Source organism: Rattus rattus, chromosome 8 (genome assembly GCF_011064425.1).
Source record: "Rattus rattus isolate New Zealand chromosome 8, Rrattus_CSIRO_v1, whole genome shotgun sequence".
NCBI lineage: Eukaryota > Metazoa > Chordata > Mammalia > Rodentia > Muridae > Rattus > Rattus rattus.
The window spans coordinates 57,775,369-57,799,579 of NC_046161.1; the positions used below are offsets into that span (position 1 = coordinate 57,775,369).

Sequence of the window (24,211 nt, forward strand, 5' to 3'; positions counted from 1 at the left end):
GTCTTGAATAGCTGAAGTTACAGAATAACAGAAGATGGGAATTCTAGGTAGATTCCCTCCATATTGCCAAGAAATCACCTGAAGGGCCAGCTACCTTAGAATCACCAATTCTACTTGGGTATATTTTACAGAATTCCCAGCCTCTAAAGGCTTCAGAAAGATAAATGAGGTGAAATATATGGAGTGTCACGTCAGTTGCAACATATTACATGAGGGTCAGTAATTAACTTACAAGGCTTCTGGACATGGTGCCAGGCTGCCACTGCACCTTCTGCTTACAAAGGGAGCCATTCTGCCACAATGTCTAGCATTTGCACTCTGCACAAAACCACAGCAAGAAGGTAGATATCCAGAAGGAAACCTTTCTACAGGGACCTGAAGGAAGCTTTGTGTCGCATCATGAGAACTACAGGACTGAAGGAAGGCACTTGCAGGGTGGCATTCAGCGGGGGATGCTGGGGCACTTAGAGGCAGCTTGAAAACATGATTAGCTTTCTAAGTAATAATAGAGGTCTGAGAGTAATATTAACTATCTATTTCTAAAGGGCTGCATAAGTCTTAAATAAATACCTTACCACCTCCAGCTTAGTGCCGATGAAGAGAGACTTGTTCCCTCGCTTCTACAAAATAAAAACTATAACAATGATGGTGATCAATTGGGAGCTGCAGTTCACACATTCAAGTAAGGGAGGGTGTGCACAACACATATATGTCTATCACATGTCTGTCTTTCTGTTATCCTAAGCCAGGAACAGAAGTATATGTTTACAAACTTACAGTGTAGAATTAGGGAGTAATGACAAGGTAATGGTGACCAATTCAGGATTTCCCAGAGCCTGTCATCTACACTGCGCAGGTCACTTAGGGCCAGTTGCTCTGAGGTGTGGGAGGGAAGATATATTCCTTGTGAATCATAAATGATAGAAAATTACACTTCATTTTTTAAAAATTTCAGGATGGGACTGGCTCTAGGAATGCCCTCTAGAGCTCATGGCTAGAGGGCATTTCTTACTCCTCAGCCCATCTTTGTCATTGCATAGACTGACTTGCTCATTTATCGTTCAGCACCCAGAACTGTCTCTCCAAGCTCTCAGTAATAGTGATGATCTGGGAATGTCTAAGGCATCCTCAGAAGGCGTTTGACTTCTGCTGGTCTAACTGACATGAACTAGAGACTCTCTTCTCTGATGCATGCATCTTATTTCTTGGCTTTCTCTGTTTCTGTCAAGGAAATGTGAATTTGAAGGAACAGATATGTTGAATGAGAGAAATGCAAGGTATCTGAGGGGAGCCACCAACGTACCTTAATACTGCCCTCAATGGCCAAAGATACTTACAACTGTAGAGAGTTAATTTTCCCACCCAAGAAAATTTCTAGTGGTCTCTCTCTCTCTCTCTCTCTCTCTCTCTCTCTCTCTCTCTCTCTCTCTCTCTGTGTGTGTGTGTGTGTGTGTGTGTGTGTGTGTGTGTGTGTGTGGTGTGTGTGTGTAAGGGGAAGAAAGAAGGATACAAATTAGAGTACTGGTCTTACCAAAACTTGTATTTCATTTTTGTAGTTTCTTGGCTGAACTGCTAGTACTTTACATTAAGTAAAATAAGTTCTTCATTAATCAGATATTGCTTGATAATGTTCAAGAGAAAACCAAAGAAGCATATCTTAATCTTTGGATTAAGACAGGGTGTAAGGCACCATCACAGATCTGCCTAGATAGTTCTGCTTCATAGGCATTTCTGATAATTCTGAAAGGAGGCCCGGACAGTCAGAGGGAGGATGGAGACCTGATAAACTAGGATTACCACTAAGACCGTAGTTTAAGGGGACTGTGGACTGCTTAGGACAAATGCCTCGTGTAACAGCTGAGTGCACAGCAAGGCTGCAGGAGCTATGTCCCTGCCTTGTTCAGACAGAGACGTGGGATGTGGCAAGAACAGTGATAGCATTGGAACTGGCTGGTGACCCAGAGGTGGACAGAAACAGCACCCCACTGTTTTTATAAAACTGCTACGCTTACTTTAAAGGTAAGATAATAGCATTCACTCACTGAAAGTTACCATGCTATAGCCATGTGCGGGGTGTCCTACATTATCCATCGTACAGCCGCCGTCTGGAGAAGCTCTACTTCATGCCATACAGCTAGGAAGTAGCAGAACTTGGGGTTAAACCCAGTTGCTACCAGTGCGCTGTAGTAGAGAGGGATCTGTGCCTGTAACTGCCATCAGGGAGTCTAACACTCTGGTCGTATTAGATGGAAAAATGGTAGAACAGATACCTGTTGTTGTGTGCTCCCTCTTTCAGATTATGGTACTATCACTTCCTTTCAAAATGGTTCTTCTCTGTCCCTTGCTATGGAAGATTGATGGGGGGAATTCCACCCTCACCTTCTTGTTGGTGCAGTTCAGGGATGTGACCCAGTCACTTTCTCGGAAACACCTACTAGGGCCTCTGGAAAGAAAGTGTGCACTCTTCTGAGTTGCTACCTGATGAGATGTTCTCTTTTTCTATTGCCTGAACCAAGAACAAATCCTGGAAGCTACTGGCAGCCATCTTGCAATGCAGAAAACAGCCAGCCTTAGGAAGGAAGCAGGCTTACACATAGTTCAAAAAAGAGATGGAAAACTGTGGCTCCTTAGTGACATTACTGAGCCACCATCTGGAGCCAGTTTCTCTTTACAGGAAAAGCCATTTAAGTTGAGGTTCTGTTACTTGAAGCTTAAACATTTTAAATGGATATAACAAAGGGCGGGCCAAAGCGCGCCCTCACAATCCTCAGCGGAAGGTGTAAGCCCGCAGATGCTCTGATCACTCTGCATGGTGATTACTTTCATGAAGTGGCCCTCACTCCTTCCCACCAAGATCACTAGGAACAGTCCCTGTTTAGGGTGCAAAAATATGTTGAAAGGATGAAGAAAAAAGTGAAAGTGTCTCCAACAAGTCGGAAACTACTTCCCATACCTACTTAAAGTTTAAGGGCAGCTTTACTACTCTGTATTTAATTGTTAATGGAGAATTTAAAAATCAAAAATGCCAAGTTTGTCTTCGATGAGATGGAAAATTATGCTGCAGTAGAAGGTAACATAATGTAAAACAGCCAGCTTTACCAAAGCACACAAATGTTTTTGGTATGTAAAATTGCTTTGTAAAATATTTGCTCCATCTGCTAAAAGCGGCAAAGACAATTTTCCCTTGATAGCTAATGGCCCATTTCGGGTGTGTGGCAAGTGATTCGCTGCAGTGGCGGCTCTCATTAAACAGAATGTTGAAAACGCGGTATATAATTCCATACTTATGTAGCATTATCCACTCACTGCTTCTTGAGGAGTCTGTCCCTCATTATCTAGGCCTCTACCTTGCACCAACACGCAGGCCTAGCAGTTGATTCGACTTGAGAAGCATTTTGTCCAACTGAGGCACATATGTTTACTTCCATTCCAAAGCACAGCACGACTGCTTCACTGCAACCACAGCCGCCAAGACGTTCACTCCCTCCCCACTTTGCAAGGCTGACTGCTGTTTCTCTTTCCCTCACCACAGGGGGTGGAGCTCCTTCCTTCCTTCCTTCCTTCCTTCTTTCCTTCCTTCCTTCCTTCCTTCCTTTCTTTTTCTCTAGGCTTGTCCTGTCGCCCTGTCGCACTGCATGCTGGGAGGTTTCAATAGATAAAGATTAAGTGCTTCTAGAAATTCTTAATTGAACTTTGCACATACACAAAAGGAGGGGAAAACTCATACAAGCCTGACAAACGCTGCCCCCGCTTCCTGGTCTATCTGTGATTTCTCTCCTTAAAAGAGTTGCTTACATTACACCCCAAATTACTTCAACATCTGCTGAAGGAACGATTAGAAATAAATACAGTAATCCAGCGTGGCTTAAAAAGAGAAGACATTCATGCTTGGGGAGTGGGACTGAAAAGTAGTTACTGCAGCAAATGGCGGGGGAGAGACAAAGATTCCTACCATTGGAAAACTGTTTTCAAGGAAATTATGCTGAGTGTAAGAATGACAGCCAGTAAATACATGACTGTTTTAAAGATTATACAGTGTGTTAAAGTGGAAATCATGCGCTGTTTAAATCAACCGTAAGTAGAAGTAGCCATAATCTAGTAGTATGCTACTGGAAATAGGTTTCTTCCTGTCCATGGAGAGAAATGGGACATGCAGAGAAATACCTGGTTAGGAGGACCTGGACGATGATGGATGCTCTCTAATTGCAGACTGAAGACAAAAGAAAACACACGTTCCCTTTGGACTTGATTCTCGTTCAAGTCATGGGGAAGACTAAGTTCCAGGAATGAAACTGAGAGATTATCAAGAGAGTTTTATATTTTATTCTGTACACAGGGATGGGCAAGCAGCACTGTTTCTCCATCAAGAGAAGAGAGGGGCCTTTTCTAATGTTTCCACACATCGGACACATAGAGTCGGGACGATGTAGCAGCATTGCAAATTGATTGTTTTCTTTCCACAGACCACGCACAGGACTAGACCAGCGAGTCCCACAGCGAGGGTTTGTCTTGAGTGTGGCTCAGTTACAGCGAGTCCTAGACTGCTCAAGGGCACCCCTGGTTCACCAAGGGGCACCAAGGACAGATGACCACATGGCGCTGTGGCTGTTAGAGAGTAAAGCTCACTTTGAATCCACTCCAAAAGCCTAAGCCTGCTCTGTGATCTTCAGCAGAGCAGACATTTCCGAAAGGACTCCAGCGGGACCTTCCTGGATGTGAAAACACTAACCAATTCTCGTTCCTCTTATCTTCTGCTTTATTCCTTCCTTCCATGCAGTTATTGTGAAAAACTGGCAGTTAAATTCAATTGATTCAAATTTTTCTGGATCCATATGGCCGCCAACCCTGGAGCTGAAGCGGCGGCGGCGCCTCTCCGCTGTTTTCAAGCATTTGCCTCTCCTCCAGTCCCCAGATGGTGGGAGTAACATTTAAACCTCCTTTTCTCTGCCTTGTACAATAGACCTTGGCACCATTTCAACTGTTTACTCCGGTAATTAACAGCTCTGATACCACAACAATTACAACTCCTCCACTCTCCACAATAATGCTATGAATTAGTGAGAGCTAATGGCTGGAAGGTAGAGTGTTTCCAGACTGTGAGATCTGTGCATTTTTAGAATAAAATAAAAGGTACAAACAGCACGCTTGCAGTAGACAATGATTACCTAGTAATTAGTTTACACAAAGCTTCCTATTTAATGGCAAAACGCTGTAATTAACGTGTGACAGAAAATCAAAGGGTACTTTGTAAGCATATGAAAAATTAACACTGCAGGCCCATAGCTTTATGTACTGATTAGAAGCATATTAAATCAATAGGACACACAAGCCAACAGCTTGTATAGCTGATTATTATAGGTCCTCGGAAGGGGTGCCCAGGCTTTCATTTAACTGGGGAGGCAATTTTCCTTCTCCTGTCATCATCCTCAGGCACAGAAAAGCACCTCAAACTCAACCCTGGCAGCACCATGAAAATAACCACTGAACTGGAAGAAAACATTCTAAGTCATTCTCAGAGCTAAGAAAAATTATGTACATGATTAAGACTTTCCAGTGATCTTGGTGACATGCTGCTATACTAATTAGAAAATATGTCAACCGGAACCAGAAGCATCCAGACTCAATGTTTTGGTCAGAATAATCTCTACTTTATCAAGCCTTTTTATTCAACATGGAGAAAGCTCTAATAAACACATTGTTTTCTATTCTCAAATGGTAAGAGGCCATGATGCTATCTAGGGTTATTATTTTAAAGATATTAATTAGCAAAATCATAGCACAGGGACAATTGGATCGTTATTCTGAGTTTTTGACAGCATCTTGTATAATGATAATTGATGCATACTGCAGTAGTCTTGAAGGCTACAAGACCTTCTGAGCTGCCAAACAGCAGGTAATGTGTATTTGTTTGCTCACTGTTGCTTATATCTTCTCATAATGTAACTTTAATTAATATTCATAATAAAAAGCAATATCTTAAACTGTCACATGCTAAGAACATTGCTGGCCAATTCACAGGATACTTTTAAGAACTGGCAACTTAGAGAACCATGGTGATTTGGTTATCACCATGAAGTTTCCCAGGAAGCTCTAAGAGACACAGAGCAGTGGGACCTTGTGAAGCCTCAGACTGACCCATTTTAATTCTTGTTCTGCTTAAAAAGGCTTACCACATAAACCTGAATTATGTCTAGAAATAAGTAAGACAAAAACAAATACAATTTTTGGTGGCTTGTGTAAGAGAAAAATAAGTTGAATTGCTTATCTTGGTTTTGGTGCTACATCTGATGTGAAGGTAGGCTACTCGGTATGTGATAATTTATAGGTGGACTCAAATGACTGTGACAGAAAGGCACCAAAACGTATCTCCCCGTGACTAGGCAAAAGGTAATATATAGAATTCTCTGTTGCCAACTATGCACGTTCCCAGGAATGCATGTGGTGAGGCATCTGGGTTTTCTAGGGATTCCTGAGCAGGTTACTGCCTTCTACAGCTGAGGTGTGCACACTGACAGCTCTCCTCGCCTCCCAATTCACTGCCTTGTAGGAAAGGGAAGCACTCGACAGTAGTCAGTGTGGTCCAGGGACATCTGTGCTTTGAGAAAGTCTGTGGAAAGTAGAAAATCTGCCAGAGCAGCAGCACATGGCATGGACCACAAAGCCAGGGCCTAAGAGGGGAGCTTCTCTGGGAGCTTAAGGAAGCTGGAAGCCACTAGCATCTTCTTATCAATATAGCACGTACAGCAACAGCCGGAGCACTATTGCTCCTACTACTATTGCATTCTACTAGTGGGGCTTTTAGCCTAGAGAAAAAGGCAGATTTTTTTCTTGTCTTTGTTTTAAAGGCATATACTACGTGGACATTTCTCTGATCCACAATTTACAAATACAAGAACAAAACAAAACTGGGGAAGAGCTTAAGTTTTCACACAGGTGTGTGTTTTAGCATGTTAGAATTAATTAATAAAGGGGTAACATGCAGTCATTAATTGTGATGAAGATGAATAAATGGGGAAATGGCTAAGATCTTATCTTTACTTAGCATATTCACAATGAGAGACAACACACATTTGAGAATTAATTCAGAGAATGAAGGCAATAGTAAAAGTGACTTACACTTACTGGGATAGACATCTCTTTAATATATTATTATTGTATTATCTTTTAACTTTTCTAAACATTCTGTGGTGATGAGCCAAGACCTCTTTGAGCTCACCTAATAAAGCTGTACCACATCCTCCAGGAGGCACCTCGGTCAGTCACCGAGAGTGGTCCCATCACTGTTTACAAGACTTCCACTCCCAGGGGAATTGTTCTGAGCACACTGTGGTGGCTGCTCCTCCTCTGTAACAGTGTGTTTGTTTACTGGCCTAGTTCTTTAGGGATAAGTATGGTTTATTCTGCCTTTCTAGGTTTGGGAGCCCTGGATTCAGATCTTCCCATTTGGGTGATGCTTAAATGAATACCAAATGTCTAACATTCTAACACAGTAAGACAAATTAGTGTGAGAGACGACAAATTTACCCTATTACAAAGTAGAAAGCAGCCACGAGAAAGACTGAGCACAGAGAGCAGACTGTGGCACCAGCATTTGTCAGGAAGGCTTCTCTCCTACAGGTGTGTGTGTGAAGTCTTCGTCCCTACTAACTGAAACAAATGCTTCGACTCAGAAACAAGGAATCTAGCATTTGTGCAAGTGGATTCACAAACCTTAGCAAGCAGTGTGCACTCAGCTGGGACCCAGTGAAGCGAGTGGAGCTGACTTCACTAGACAATAGGATGACAAGCAGAGGCTTGTTACCAGCCTCCAGGGAAAAGTGAAAATGTGTGCTTTGTTTCAGTGTAGTCTTTCTGCTTTTTGAAATGTGCCTATGTATCCATACTGAGCTTTCAAAGGTGACTAGGCTTTTTAGCATCTGATAACGCACGTGACTTTGTTTCAGGTCTTAACTGCAACCAGCCAAAGCTCAGTTGAAAATTAGAAAAAGAGGAAGGAGAGGTGATCTTTGTGTTCCATGTCTGAGCCTACCTCTAAGACTAGTGTCTGCATAAGACTCCACAGTGGCGCCCGCCCCATACACAGCCCTGCTTTCATCTGTTGTCTACAGTGCACCAATAAGAGAATTCACAGCATCCTGTCACAAACTGCTATGCAAATGATGCCATTTGTAAGTATTAACATAATTCAGTGCTTACAGTCATATTCTCATTTCTAATAATTCTCTCAGAATGGAGTCTTTCTCTGGACTCTTAGCCTGCAGGATAGTCTTTCATCAAGAAGCTGAAATTTTTAATAACCTGCCAGCATATGTTTTGTATGTCCCAGGCTAGACTTGGTGACACAACATCTTCATTATCAAAAGGAACAGGCCTACAGACTGTAATAGGACATTAAAACACGCGTGTGCTCATAAAGTAATGCTTTGATGTCTAAATGCACACCATCACAATGGCCTTCTGGAACAAAGGTGCGTTCCACCTGACGTCTCCATAAGTGCCCTCAGTACACCTCCACTCAGAGGAGGTTTCCCTTTGAAGACTTGAGCTGGTCTTAAGCCCCACAAGAGGGGAGCGGGCACACACGTGCCTTGTTTTGATTTTCATCTCACACATCACAGCCAAGCATGAGCTATACATTATAACAGGATTTCTGAATAATTATTTTTCCCTGTTAAGTTTTTAAAGATGATTTAAAGAGATCATTAATTATTTAAGAGTTTCAAATTTAATAACATTAACAACAGTGCTAAATGTATTTGGTAACAATTTAAAATGGCATAGTTTAAAATAATTGAAATTAAATAATCTGCACAGAGGTTTCTAACCACAATTCAACCAACTGTCAGTACTGTAAATGTTTTTAAAACTCAAAATCAAACATTTTACATTTATCGTAGTCTGTCATGATAATTTTTTTAAAAATTATTGGTTTGAAATGCTGAGGCAAGAAAACACTGTACACACAGTGTTTCAATTCTTTAAATGAAAGTGCTAGACTTTTTCATGGTTTAAACACAATAGCTTTGCCTCAAAAGGACAAAATCCTGTTCAAAGCAAATATAACAGAAACCTCTATGGGCCTCAAAATTAAATACATTTTCCTTGCTTTATTTTTTTCTAGAAGAGTAATTCACTTTGGTGTTCTTTAAATAATATGTAAAGAGCTAGCCATGACAGGCACTGCGTTTAGTCCATTCACTGTTGGAGGGAAAGGAAAGCCCAGAATAGATCATGGGGAGGACTGACCCATTTATCAAAGGGAACTCTCCTTCCTGACTGGTCTCGAGAGGTATTCATCATCTCGCTTGCCCAGGAGTAATGTGGTTCCCGCCAGTGTGCCCTTCCTTTCTATCACTTGTGTCTTGATTCATAGACTTCTGTAGTGGGATGCACAAAGCAGATGCAAATCACTGCACAGTCCACCACGATGCATGCTGGGAGGGAAGAAACCACTTAAGGAGTTTGTCTTTCAATCTTTTTTTTTTTTTTTCTAGTAGTTCACCCAAAACAGGGTCATGCAATAGAGAGAAGCTAGGTATAAGGATACAGTGTGGGACAGTGTTTAGAGGTCAGGTTAAACACTAAACCACATACAGCAATGAAGTAAAATTGGAACATTCTGAGGCGGCGTAATTCATCTCCCCCACATACGTGGAAAGGTTCACACACCTCCTGCAGAGCTGGAGACACTAAGCGTACTAGTCAGCTGTGCTGGCAGGTTTCTTCTGCGGTCTATTCTTCTCTCAGCATCTCACAGGGGCTGCTAGTTACATATTTCTTTGGAATATCTTCAAAAACATGGCTCCTAACAGAATGCTATCATATATTAGCTTCCAGTGAGCACTATTTGCTAGTAGAACTCTCATAATAAAACACAGCTAGCTTAGTCCCCACAGCTGATACAAGCACGGGGTGTGCTCAGTGCTCATATTCCAGTGCTCCCTGACTATGGTGTGTTATTCATTTCTTAGCTATTATAATCATTTTGAAGGTGTGGGGGAAAAGACTTTCTGGGCCCCAAAACTGGACATTTAAATAACCCAATAAGTCCCTTCATGCTTACATTTGTGCTGAGGCCCAGGAAAGGCTGTCTTGATAGAGAGCAAAGCTGACTTGGGGAGAAAGGACCTTAATTGTCCACAGCACTGAACACTCACTTGTGCCCACTTCTTCTTCCAGTCCTCAGGGCCGAATCTGTTACTCTCCTTCACCACCCATTTGTAGCACCGTAGATGGGAAGGGATGTCGCAAAATGCTGTCCCATTTCCTCCAAATTCCATGTTCATTTTAAAGACCCAGCGTCGGATTCCCAGGTTATCAGTCACCAACTGACTCAATTGTTCTATCAGCTGGGGGCAAAGGTACAGCAAAATTAATAAGCCACGCTTCCATTCTGTTATAGCAACTTGCTTGTGGTGCTTTGAGTGCCTTTACATAGTCTGTTCATTAGGTTCCCTTTGACTCATCAGTACAAATTCAAGAAGTTTTAAGTGATGGATGATATAAAGAAATCACTAGCCAACGGGATAAAAGCCATTTTTAAAATGCAATCATATTTGTGAGAAACTGAAACTATTATCATCATATTGACTTATGAAGGCAAAAGGAAAACTCTTAAATATCTGTAATTGAATCCTAGTATTATCTCCTTTCTTTCATAGCAACTTAGGTGTTTTACTGATTCTTCAAATGATTTTTTTATAATTTCGAGACAATAAAAAATATTGTCCTGAAAACTTCATTGAGCTTTTGAATACAGTAATCTAAAATAAATACTGCAATGTATAAGACATTGTCCTCACTAACATACACTTGTTGGCCATTTGGTCAACTTGATGGTATTAGTGACATGAACAAATGGATTATAGAGGGAGACAGATGACTGAGATAAAGACACTTGCAGAAACAGCCCCCGTGGAATGTCGCCTGCCCTGAGTTTGATATAAAGCAATACTCTCTGAATAACTGGGCTTAAAGAGATAAACATTTAAGGGATAGAAATCCAGGCTTTGATTCCAAAATAATAGTAAGAACACTAACTAACATTACTGAACACTCAACAGGACCCAGCCCGTGGCTCGTGTATCCTATACGTGAGTTTCCCACTTAATATAATAACCTACGATGATGGTGCCATCAGTGACTGCACTCAATACACAAGAGGCTGAGTAATTTGACTGTCCTTCATTATACAGTACTGAGTGGCAGAGCAGCACTTCTCTTGGATTGCTGTAACCCCAGGCCTTACACTGATTTGCAGTCCATGAGCTGCGTATCCAAGCCTACAGACAGCTAGGGAAGGGTGAAGTACAGAAAGAGGTAGAGGAGGAGCCAGAGGAACAACTTGTGTTCCCGTCAGTAAGTCATTTGTGTTGTATTTGAGTCAGACAAAAGGCAAGACTACTTCATCCTATAGAAGAGCATCCTATTATAGCTTTGAAGAAAAACAGCCTCTTAGACCACAAAACAGCTTTGTTGTCTAAAATTCCCAGAAGGCAAAAGCAACACTAAGCATGTGTCTCCTGTGACTACCCATGCTACTCTTGGCTGTCACATCCTATACTTGACAGTAAGAGTCCTGTTCTCCATTGTCATAGGTAACGTTCTCATTGCTGCGATGAAGCACCATCACCAAAACAACTCGGGGAAGAAAGGGTCTATTCAGTTTCCACTTCCGCCTCACTGCCCAGCACTGAAGAAGCCAGGACAGGAACCCAGCCAGAGACAGGAGCTGATGTAGAGGCCATAGGAGAGGTGCTGCTTACTGGTTTGCTTCTGTTGGCTTGCTCAGCCAGCCTTCTTATAGAACCCAGGACCACCAGCCCCAGGAATGGCACCATCCACAATGGGCTGGGCCCTCCCACATCAATCACTAATTAAGAAAATGCCCTACAGTCTTGCCTACAGCCAGATCTTATGAAGACATTTTCTCAGTTGAGTTCCCTCCTCTCGGATGAGTATAGGTTGTGTCAAGTTGACATAAAACTGTGCTGCACATCTATTCTTGGACTACCGAATGGATTCTTACTTTTAACCAAAGAGAAGATTTATGGTTCTGCTGAGGTATAAAACTGCAAAATTAAAATGGTTTTTATTTAAATGCACAATGTTTTACCCTGAATTATGCCTATTTGGCGAAGGATTTTGAGGATGCTACATGACGTGACAATGTGGAAGAGATCAAAGTAGCCACAGTTGGGGTCCCCCAAAACTCGTTCAGCTATGGGTTATTTAATAAAGGTGAAAATAAATTGTATAAACTCTCTAATTACCAAGTAGTATTTATCAATAATTTGGATGTTTAAATGACAATGCTCTTGTCTACATACTGTATGGCTATGAACACAGCCAAAGGAAGTTCCTAATGTGTCTTCCAGGGTTTCACTCTTTCCTTCTCCAGTTAGCTGAGATGCTATTTCTATTAATCTTATATTGCTGTGATCTGTGTGTCCTGTGATCAGAAATTATAGAAGTAGGAGTGCTATTTAACATCTTAATATTGGATAAAACATTATTTTGCTAGTTTAAGGGAAGAAGTTCCAGCATAGCCTTTAAAAATTATGCATTTGTATATATTGTATACTTGGAGGCTTCAAATACTAACAGGATCAGTGTTTCCTCCAAATCCTATTATTTGTTGCTTCTGAGACTCCTATAAATGGGTGCCTGTGGATGGATCCCCTACAGTAATGAAAACAATCAATAGTATTGTAAAGACTGCACTGCTGGAAAGAATTATGTGCTATCTTTAAGTGAAAATTGAACAGTGCTTTAAAGCAGCATTGCCATTTTTGATTATTTAACCAAAGCTGTCAATATTTCATACAGAGCACATGCCAGAAAGGGACTTACATGGTTATTTTATGGATCAAAACAGGAAATGCTCACTGTGCTCATGCTAGATTAAAAAATTCAGTCATAAACCACATGACTTTAATGCTACTTCCAAACATTTATCATTTTCTGTTTGAGTCTGTTTTTAAAAATGTAATATATTTTTAAGTTGCGATTCACTTTATATTAGTGAAGGTTAGATGCAGAAAAATTACCACTGTGAAAATCCAACTAAGACCCACAAATACTTATTAACCTAAATTAAAGTGATCACATCTTTCACCCACTTTAAATTTACAATGTCCATCAATAAAAAATCAGGATTGATTCATCACCATCTGCACATTTGAAATACTGAAAGACTCCGATTGATTAGGTAGAGCCATTACTATCTGGAAAGCCTCAGTGGAGTACCTCAATTCTTGCTGACATCAGATGCATGACTTCCAAATAAGCACAGAGCTCAGATACAGCTTGGCTTACGGATGCACCACCATGCTTTAGGCTGAGTACCAACCATCCTGAGGGTCTATGAGAAGGCTTTAGCACTACTTCTGAGCACGGGGCACTAGACAGAGTTTATAGTGCATTAAATGTGCCCACACCTTTAACCACAATTAATGTATAAATATCTCAGAGCATAGATTGCCTGTACTATTGTCAATGAAGATGAAACTAAGACTCAATACAAGTTTTGTACATACATTTTGAGGACATGAAGATTTTCTAGTGTAGTTCGTGTGAATAATTGTACCATTTAAAAATCTGTTTCTCTCACATTAAGTCTGTCAGCCAAAAAATTCTATTAGGAAGCAGAATTAAGCAACTGGTCTTGTTACCTTCCAATTTCAGTAGAAGCCTCTCCATCACTCCTCAGCTAAAATCCCACTGTGTCTCTGCTTCTGCTATAGCCAATGTGTTGGTCAGGAACTCTCTATAGCAGGACTCAAACACTTCAGGGCAACTTAATATATTCATAGCATCTTCAAAGTCGTCTTCCTAAAGTGTGATTTGCCCAAAGGTTTCATTCTAGTCTCAGTGGCTGTGTTGTGCAGAACATCGGGACCAAGCAACTGAAAAGAGAGGGAGATCCCTCCATCTGACCCTTATCAGCTGCCTCAATGCTTATGGTTCTTTTAATTGTCCAAGAAGAGGGAAAGGATACTTTATGATTGGCTGAGAGAAGGAACCGGTCAAGAGAAATTCAGAAATAAAGGATAGGAAATGTTAGCAGCCAGCAGTTTATCTTTTACTCTTCTTTATCATGTAAACGGATGGCAGTTAAATGGGGGTCTACCCGCTGGAGCTGCATCAGAACAGGAACGTTCTAGAGGCTGATGGAGGAGTGCAGAGCCACAGACTGGGTCCAAGGGAAAACCACTGTGGGTTTATTCCTCAGGCCTTTTCCCTTCCTGTTTCTGGGCTAAGTTCCTTACTCTTTTCTGAAGAGAGCCATTCCTGAAGAGCCAAAGTATTTGTCTCTGGAGTCAAGGATACATACAGTACTCTTTGGTCTCACCTAATACTCTAAAGCTTCCAAGCCCACTTTTTTGCCAAAACAGACTCTCCTGTGCTTGGAATCCTATTAAATTGCTAGCTGACGAATGTGACGATGAACTGATAGATATTAGGGTGCTGAATACTGACAGTCTTGGTAATTAAGTGATTTAACAACACTCAGTAACTTAGCCTGAAAGGTAAATATTATGGAACTTTTAGTAATTTCTATAATGCCAGTAGAAAGGTACTTTAATACATTGAAGGCCTCCAGACTTTGTGGTTCAGACATGTAATCATAGATTCTTGGGAAGATGAGGCAGGAGGACCCCAACTTCAAGGCCAGCTTGGATAACTTAGTGATATATTGTCACAAAAAGATAAAAGAGAGCTGAGGATAAGGCCCTGTTGTACTTACCTACCAGGGGAGAGGCCCTGAGCTCAGTTCACAGAACAGAAAACAAAGAGAAACCAGACAAACACGGGGCATAGTGAAGATCTCTTCAGAGTGACTTTCATTCACAGTCTTCACCCGGCAGGGCTGGGACCAGATTACCTGAAGTTGTACAAGGTCAAGGGGACAGAAGATACTTGAACAAAGCTACCCTACATACCTGTTGGTAAGTATAGACGTCATATATTCCAGGAGGTATTGGCACATTAGCGTTATCAAAGATCCGTTTACTTCCAGACTTGCCACTGTAAAGGTGAACCAGCTCAGGCTCTGAGCCCAGGATGGGTACATTCAACATGTCAGCCACAGCTAAATCATCTCTGTGGAGGATCCCGCCCACGATGTAGGCCTCTTCTCCTTGGATGAGATTTTTTATTCTTTTGATTGCCTTGGGACTGTACATCAGGTGAGTAGCCAGGCACATGTGATGTTTCTGGAGGATAATCAAATCATCCCTCTTAAAAGGAATCTTTTTCTAGGCCCTACCCCAATTTGTTATAGTGAACATAATAAATACATTATTAATAGCAGGCTGGGTTACGACCTATCCTGTTGTTTAGCAGTTTAAATTGATAAAAGCTGTTGGGGTGAGGTTCCGTAATCGCTCACATCTTTAGTGTGTTGGAAATAGGCTCACTGGGAATAGAACTAATTACTACACATCTGTATTTATTTGATCCACGTGGAATTATCCTTCTGTCAGAAGGAAAAGAGGCTGGCAGCCTTTGGATAACAGTGATTCATCTCCACACACTTCTGGCATGGTTTAACACCAAAGCGTCTGGAAAATCAATACAAAAAAAATTGAAGGAAAAAGGCCTATAGTATTCTTCTCTGTGTAGACTCTATATAGACTCCTAATCCAACAACACTTTAAGTGTTTCCGAAGGAGAAAGGCACTTGACTTGATACCCTCCCCCCCAATTCTACCACAAAATCCTTTCCAGAGAGCATACTCTTTACAGTAATTACCGTGGTTCTAGCCAACGCTTTGGAAAGCACTCATGAATAGAAAATATTTGAAAATTTCAGCAATACTCAAATTTCTTTTCTAATACAAACTTTTAAAAAATCTATTTTGATTAAATAGACCTGGCTCAGCAGTTCCTGTGACTGACTCATTCAATTAAACAAATAATTCTATTCATGTCTAGCAGAGGTAGAAGACAGCTCAATGGTCAGTACACACCAAAAATGCAACATGCTTCAGCACATACAGCACATATAAGACATTCTCTCTCTCTCTCTCTCTCTCTCTCTCTCTCTCTCTCTCTCTCTCTCTCTCCCCCTCCCTCCCTCCCTCCTTCCTTCTCTGTCTGTCTCTCCCTCTTTTATCCCTCTCTGTCTCTCTCTCCCACCTCCCCTCCCTCTCTCCTCTCTCTTGCCACCTGTTTTAATCTATATTAAAGTTAATTATTTTCTGCAAGTCTCTATTTCCTCATCTGTAAGATGAGTACAGCAGTACCAGCCTTAGGGATGTTGTGAGGATTGAATGAAATGAGGTAACACACTGCCAAGTACTTGATATAGTACATGGAACACAGTAAGCACCTGATGACTGTCACAGTAACTATCATGAAAAAGGTAGGGGAGGTGGAGGGTGAAGTACATTTCCAGGGACAGGGAGGCTTTTCTAAGGTGAAGAGGGGCATGGAAAAGCCATTGCCAAAGAATGAAATGTTAGAACCTTAGTCTACAGTAATAGCATCAAAGTGTTTTCATTCCCTACTACAGAGGGGATAGCATGAAACCCAAGAAAGTGCTGGGAGTTTGTAGTCAAATACATCTGGGCTTTGAATCCAGCTCTATTACATGTGTGTGCGTGTGTGTGTGCGTGTGTGTGTGTGTGTGTGTGTGTGAACTTATATATGACTTAGACTCCATAAGCCCATTTCTTTATGTATTAAACTAGAGTGAAAAAAATTACTTGTATGCTGGAGTTGCTCCAAGGATGAAATAAGATCGTGAACATGCATTACATTGGGACAATAATAAAAATGATAGTAACAGTAACTTTTTTTTTTTTGGTTCTTTTTTTCGGAGCTGGGGACCGAACCCAGGGCCTTGCGCTTCCTAGGCAAGCGCTCTACCACTGAGCTAAATCCCCAACCCCAACAGTAACTTTTAATAGGGAAAACCCTCTTAAAAATAAAACAATTAAAGTGTCACGCTGATAGAACAGTGCAAAGGTACTGGATCCTTGAGGAAACTCAGGGGGGTTTAAAAGGTAGCACCTTGCATAATTTTAAGGAAAATTTATCTAAACAAACAGAAATGTGAATGACTGTGTTTAAGAATACCCAATGTATCTGTTTGTAAATGATTTCTAGATATATAACTTCCAAGTGTGTGACAAGAGATATGAACTAGAAGCCATTCTCAAACGGATCTGCAACTTGCTGGGTGATTTAGAACAGGACTGCTTTGAGTTTTTCCTATTGTCATCCCTAATCCCAGGAGAAATTTTATGCAACTCCAAGCATTTATAAAATAGTTATACAAATCAAATTTTTATTGATAATAAATCAAAAATTTACTTTGGAACAATTCTTCAATATATATAATTTTATCACTTATTAAAGATTAAAGCAAATTCATATACTAATGAGATTATATGCTTGTCCATTTTTTATAAAAAATTAAGTCTTAGGGAATATGCTGTAGGGCATAGAACATTTTCACTATTTTCTCAGAGTTTATCAATATTTTTATTTATAGTCATCAATTTTAAAAATGCTACTTTGCATAAATGTATAATACAAAATACCAAAAATGTACATAGGGACATTTCAGAAATTATTGGAAATTCTGTTCTAATCCCAAGCCAAAATTAATTGAACAGTTTTTAAAACTATGACTCAGCAACTTGGCAGGCAGCATTTTAAACACATGTTTATTAGTGTGTGTGCCTTTGTGGCCCTTTGTGCAGTGTTTTTGCAGGGACCCATGGAGGGCAGAAAAGCGCATGCGATCCCCTCAGACTGAAGGTCTAGGTGCTTGTGAGCCACCATGTGGAGATAAGGACCCTAACTTGAGTCTTCTGACAGAGCCTGACAGCAATTTTAAAGATCAGTCTAACAGAATGCAATGCAAAGACACAAGTTTGATACTTACTGGCATGGGAATGATGGTAGGAAAATATCAAATGTCTTTGATTTCTGTATTTAAACCATATTCCTATAAAAGCAGAAAAGTTTGTGTGTACAGTGTGTTTGTTAGTTTTTGTTTGCTTAATCCAAGTGGGAGTCATCTGGGAAGAGAAACCCCACTGAGGAAATGTCCCCAGTAGACTGGCCTTTTCTTGATTGAAGATTGATGTGAGAGGACCCAACTGCTGCTCTTGCAGAGGACCTGGGTTAGGTGCCCAGTAATCGCATGGTGGCACACAGCTGCCTCACTGCTTTCACTTCCTGTACTGATGTCCCTCATGATGGACTATAAACTCTACAACGAAATAAACCCTTTCCTCTCCAAGCCGATGTGGACACAGTGTTCATCATAACAAATAGAAACCTTCAGACATAGAGCAAAAGCTCTGTGATTCATAATCCACTCATTCGGTCTCCAGATGACAATGTCAGATGGCACTGTCTAGGGCTGGAGGATGTAAGAGCACTTGCTGCTCTTGCAGAGGACCTGGGTTAGGTCCCCAGCAATCACATGGTGGCACACAACTGTCTGAAACTCTAGTTCCAGTGCACCTAATGCCCTCTCTGACTTCTGTTGGCATCAAGCACAGATGTGACCCAGAGACATATATGCAGGCAAGACACTCATACACATAAAAACACAAAAAGTAAGTTTCAGTTTGTTTATGAGGGTACAGAGTGTACAGGTATGTGCTTGGTGCTGAGGCTACAGGACATTTGTGCCACGTGACATTAACAGAGTCACTGACTTTGGATTAACTGTCGGTCACAGTGTGTTTAGCAGTATCTCACTGCGTCTGCTTTCTCAGCCTCACGTTCAGCTCACAGCCTAGAGTGAAGAAGCTAAACATGGAGTGCTCTGCCTTCCTGAGGCTCAGCTCCCTTCTTATGTTCAAGTGTCTTTCCAGCTCTGAAAGAGCTCCTAAGTAAAGCCAGAGCCCTTCCATATTTATTATGTGATGTAGATGGAGCTTCTGTAGAGGGTGATGGAAAGGTCTGAGAGAGACGCTAGTAACATTTGCACTGGACTCTTAGAAATGGCTGCGATGGTAGAATTTTATCTTGTACTTTATCCTCCACAAAGGGGATGGGGTGGGGGGCAGGTAGGAAAAAACCCTGAGTTCCTCTGAGATTTAGACAATTTACTGTTAGCCCCTCCTCCAAATCAAGAGACAAAGTCTGTGCCTCTTAGATCTGAACGACTGCTCACCTGTCCTCCTGCCTTCTTAGTTGCTTTCCTTTCCCACAGATTACTTCTGTGTGGAAGGAAATGTGACGCAAACAGAACACATCCAGAGCTGCTGACCTGAGGAACAATAGGGCATCTGATGACAGAATAAGATGCTCAAAGCTGGACCTGCAAGATGGCTCAGCATTTGCTGCTTTTCCAGAGGACTCAAGTTCAGTTCCCAGCACCCACATCTCTCTCTCTCTCTCTCTCTCTCTCTCTCTCTCTCTCTCTCTCTCTCTCTCTCTCTCTCTCTCTCTCTCTCACACACACACACACACACACACACACACTTAAAATAAAGCCTTAAAATAGAAGCTCGAAGTGTTCATCATATCATCTCTCATTTGATCCATACAAATCCTTGCTATGTAGACAAATGATTTGTCCAAGGTTATCCAGCTCTGACCCTTAGGTAAAGGATAGACCCTAGTAGCGTAGTGGTATGCTCATCCTGCAGAGCAGGAAGTGAAGGCCTGCAGGTTTGCGAGCTGTGAAGAGGGGAAAGCAATACAATAGCCAAGTCCAAGCTCTGAGTACCTGTCCCAGCTAAGGTAGAGTCCTGTCTCCTCTAGGTTTCCATATCTCTATTGACAAGCATTCTCTCCAGCTCCATGCCATGTCTGGGCATGTCAGCTGTTGTCTTCGGGCATGATGGCACCACAACATTATCTCAGTATGTACATTAAGATTCAGATGTGAGTAAGTGGTGGCAGAGGGCACACCACTGACCTGAGGTCTTGTGAAGCCATTAAGAGAAACTTTGCATCATCAGTTCTAGACAGGAGATTATCCCAGATGACAAAGGTCTAGACTGTTCCTAATTCCCTTCCTATGGCTAGTTTTCTTCACCACCACTTATTTCTTATTTTTGACCTGCGACAAAGAATGTCTTCAGAAACATTGAAATACTCTGAAATTGCATGATGACTCATGTATACAAGCACACTTACCACTATAGATCCTAGCTTTATATAGTAACTTTGAGAAATGCACAAACAGATTTTTGGCACACTTTTAAAAAATCTCCTCAAAGCCATCCATTTGAATGAAAATCAGTACTGACACAATCCCTCAGACCCATTAAAAAGAAATAAAGCAATAGCTCAACAGAAGCAGAACTGATTTGAAAGGGGGAGCTTAATTTTTGTGTTTTAAAAAGTTGATTGCCTATGAGTGATTAATCACTCAAATAATTTGAATTTAAGCTTCAAGCAGCAATATTAAGCACTTCCAATTTGCATACCTGTTTCTACTCCCAAGGATGCAGACCTGCAGTGGCTGGAGCTCACACTGTCAAGGTGCTGCTGCTTGGCTCTGGCTTGGAAGTGGAAAGGACACTGCCAGGGCCACCTTCTCAGGGATACATGCAGGGGCTACTCTGGAGTTACCCAGTCAATCCCACGTTTCATAAATGAAGAACAGAGGTGAAGAAAGCTAAAGAGGTTTGCCCAAGGTCACTGTGTCAACCACAAATAAAGCAGTTATTCCAGCGTGTAATCGTGACCTACAGGAGACAGATTTTAGTTCACAATCTGGTCCTACCATGGACAACCAGAAAATGAGTTTTGCCTTCTCTAGCCATAAAAGGACAGCAATGATTTCAGTGTTGCCACATTGTATGATACTGAAATGAGAAACGCATGCTAAGAACCCAATAAATGTTACCTTATGTCCCATCCTTATCACAAATCCCCCTTTCTGCTCCATGCCTGTTCCATTTCAGATATACACACATTTTCTATTGGCAGCCAGCAGGTTTTAACTTGAGTTTCTGGCTCTGAGAATAGCAATAGTTTAACCACAAATGGTTTTTAGTGTTTTTCTTCTTTGCTTCCTAACATCTATATCAATTGTATTATTGAAGGCATGAGGTAGCCAGGAAGCACCAGAGATTCTGTGAAGACCCCAAGAGTATAAGGACGTTGTGAGAGTTTACACATATCCTCCCTTTCCACAACCAGATGTGCCAGGGAAGCGGAGCTGGGCAGAACACTACTGGGACTACCGAGGTGTTGGCGGATGAGTTGCTGCTCTTGATGAAAGAGAGTGGATGCTGAAGGTGCTTCACCAAACACACAAAGCTGAAAGCTACAGCAGCACTCTCCTCCTCGAACCCCTGCTGGAACTCTCTCAGGTGCACTCTCCCTCTCCACCACTAGTGTCTCTGGTAATATGTAGAGAGCTGAGTACAGGTACCTCATCTGTAATGTGGAGAAGTCCCTTTTCCCTTGTCTGTTGTACTGCCATCTACAAGGACTTTGCCCTCGTGGTTCCAGCCATTTCCTAGTAGATCTTGTGAAGGAATAAGAGTCCTTTCTACCCATTATGAATTAGTACATTAAAATGTGAGCCTTGTTCATAGAGAACATGTGATGTGGAACATCAAGGCAACTTCCCCTAAAGGAATGAAAATATGGAATAACAAGGAGTGCCTGTGTGAAAGTCAGAAACTGGGGGCCCTGGTCCACACTCTTTGCCTGAGTAGTTTTATGGCTGGATAGGTCTGCATTTGATAAGGGTATGAGAAGACTCCAAGGGCATAAGGAAGCCTTTCACTGTCCTGGTGAACTCCACAGAGATTAAGAAAAGGGATGATAAGTGTTGCAAATCTACCTATTTGATTGTACCTCCCAGGAGCTGCAATTAGGCTTCTACCACAGAAGCAGGACAGGAGCAGCTCAGCTAAGTTTGAAAGTTAAGCTGTGGTATTTATTTCCTACAGTCCAACTAGTAGTCTAATCAGCAAAGCTGTTAAACTTGCAATAATATTTCACTGATGTGTACCAGAGCATTGCAAGTTATAAAATTTCCAATTTAATTTTACTACATCCCTGAAGCCATAGTAATTAGAAGACAAACTCACAGTGAAGATGTTTACAGCTTCAGGGGTGATAATTCTGAACCTGTTTTGCAGGTCAGACCTATCCCCATAGTAGCCCGATTTGACAGCTGCTTGCAGACTCAGGAGTTTTTTGTAGTACAGCTTTAACTCGTCATTCATGGGACTGGAGCAGACGTAGATGACATTGACGTTGACATCTATGAAATAGCAGGCACCATGTTAATTACTGGTATAAAGGTACATGACGTGATGAACCCTGGCATCTAAATGATGATACAGTAGCTTAAATCAAAGAGCAGATCCAGGAGCCACACCACGCTCGTTTACATTGGCTTTGTAAGTTTCAGTAATCTAAAGCAGCCCTTCTGCGCTTCACGCTTCTCTCATAAAGGAGACGCTACCACCAAGAAAATACACAAGACTTCAAGGGAACATGAAGCAAACTTTCAGATAATGCACAGGGATCTAACTTAACCATTCCCTTTAGTATCATTGGGAATGCATCCCATTTGGGTCAGCAAAATTATAAAGCAGAGCCATTAACTTTAGAAAGCTGATGAAATTTCAACGGCACCCTGGGCTTGGATTTGACAGGGCCAGTTCAGGGAAGGCCTTGACAGAATAAATGGGCTGATTATGACCACCAGTGATTCCCTCAGGAAACCACCCTATCCTGGAGAGGAAATACATTACTTCAGTAGCAAAGCTAATGATTCCTGGTCCATAGAAAACATTGCCCCAGCTACTTTCTTCCTTAAGGTGTGCCTCTTACCACACACATAGAAAAGGTCCTAACTGACTATCTGGTTCAAATGGAGTAGTGAGATGAGACGGCTCACTCTGTGCTGAGGAACATTTAAGGCACACAGATGGAGATTAGCAGCCGATGGTGCTATTAGTTCATTCATAAAATGACTAACTGATCTAGATATGAATAGGAACAAAGCACTTGGCTGGATATCCCTGGAAACCTGAGGATCAAAGGATGGAGATACCAAGCCTTTAGGGTACAGCCATTTCATGTGCACATGTCACTTAGGCACTCAGGGGAGTTCAGAGGAGGAAGGGCTAAAAGCGTCACCTTGGGCTGGGAAGGTTAGGAGGGCCTGCCAGCCTGATCTGTTCAGTGAGTACACAGGACAGAGACTAATTACATTCTAGTTGAGTTCCTAGGTCCCTGGGCGCATTATTTAACTTCTCTAAGCATTGGGTTCTTCACTTGTTAAGTGGGGAGTTAAGTCACCTGGGTATAGAGGTTTAAGGTACTAAAGGAAACCCAGGAAGTGCTGACCAAATGGCACCGCCAGTGTGATTCCCTGCTATGCCCTCTGCACCTGGGCTCCTTTTGATTGACCCTTTGATTTAATATGATGAAGTGGTGTCATCTGCTATTTCTCCTAGTGTCTCAGTCTATCAATCCAAGCTCCCCAACTTTTATTCCCTGAGACAGGGTTTCATGTAGCCCAAGCTGCCCTTTAAGTCACTGTGCAGTACTGGGTTAGAACTCTTGCCCCTCCTGCCTCTACTTCCAAGTGCTGTATCACAGGTTCACACTCCCAGGCCAGGCTTGTGCAGTGCTGGGGGTCAAACCCAAGGCTTTATGCATGCTAGGCAGGCATGCTCCCAACTGAGTTCCCCTCAGCCCTCACCAAGCCCCTTAAGTTCAAGGTTTATACTCTACATGTCCCCAAGTCACAAACAATGTAGACTACACAGGAATTACTCAGTAAGCCCTCGTGGTTAGCTGGGGATGTAGAAGAATGGAGAGATTTGCATGGTTGAGTGTTTTTCTTACTTAGTGAGATATATGGCATGCAGGAAAAATCTCTCCCCATGAAGACAGAGTGTCTTTGAAACTGGCCCAGTAAAAGGCTGGTATGGAGGCATTCCATATATGTAAATAGTTAAGGGGCCACCATTTTATTCTGAAACCAGATTGCCATATAAACATCAAAATAAAGTAGCTGAACAGACAGTAATTAATAATTTGTACCCAATTGCAGACTGGTCACATGATCTGTTGGTAGCCTTGTGTTTTGGAGAAGAAACTAGTGTCTTACCAAACTAGTGAGTCTAAAAGGCAAATGTGTTTTGTTATTCTTGCTTTTTTTTTTTAAAGAAAAACATAAAGGTATAGGATGTAAACAGGATGTAAAATAGGATTTTTGCTAATAGGATAGCAAAAATAGCTATTGTGACAGAAG

At 41.7% G+C, this 24,211-nt stretch overlaps 1 protein-coding gene across 2 annotated transcripts in view; it reads right to left on the bottom strand.

The window, feature by feature from the left end:
- Nucleotides 1-24,211, bottom strand: part of Iqch (IQ motif containing H) — a 182,144-nt gene that overhangs the window by 60,728 nt on the left and 97,205 nt on the right. For both annotated transcript variants that reach the window (XM_032909380.1, XM_032909381.1), the window contains 3 exons: nucleotides 22,029-22,204; nucleotides 14,946-15,218; nucleotides 10,158-10,349 (listed from right to left, as the gene is read on the bottom strand). In XM_032909380.1, the coding sequence (XP_032765271.1) occupies nucleotides 10,158-10,349; nucleotides 14,946-15,218; nucleotides 22,029-22,204 (641 nt within the window). The remainder of the gene's footprint in view (nucleotides 1-10,157; nucleotides 10,350-14,945; nucleotides 15,219-22,028; nucleotides 22,205-24,211) is intronic.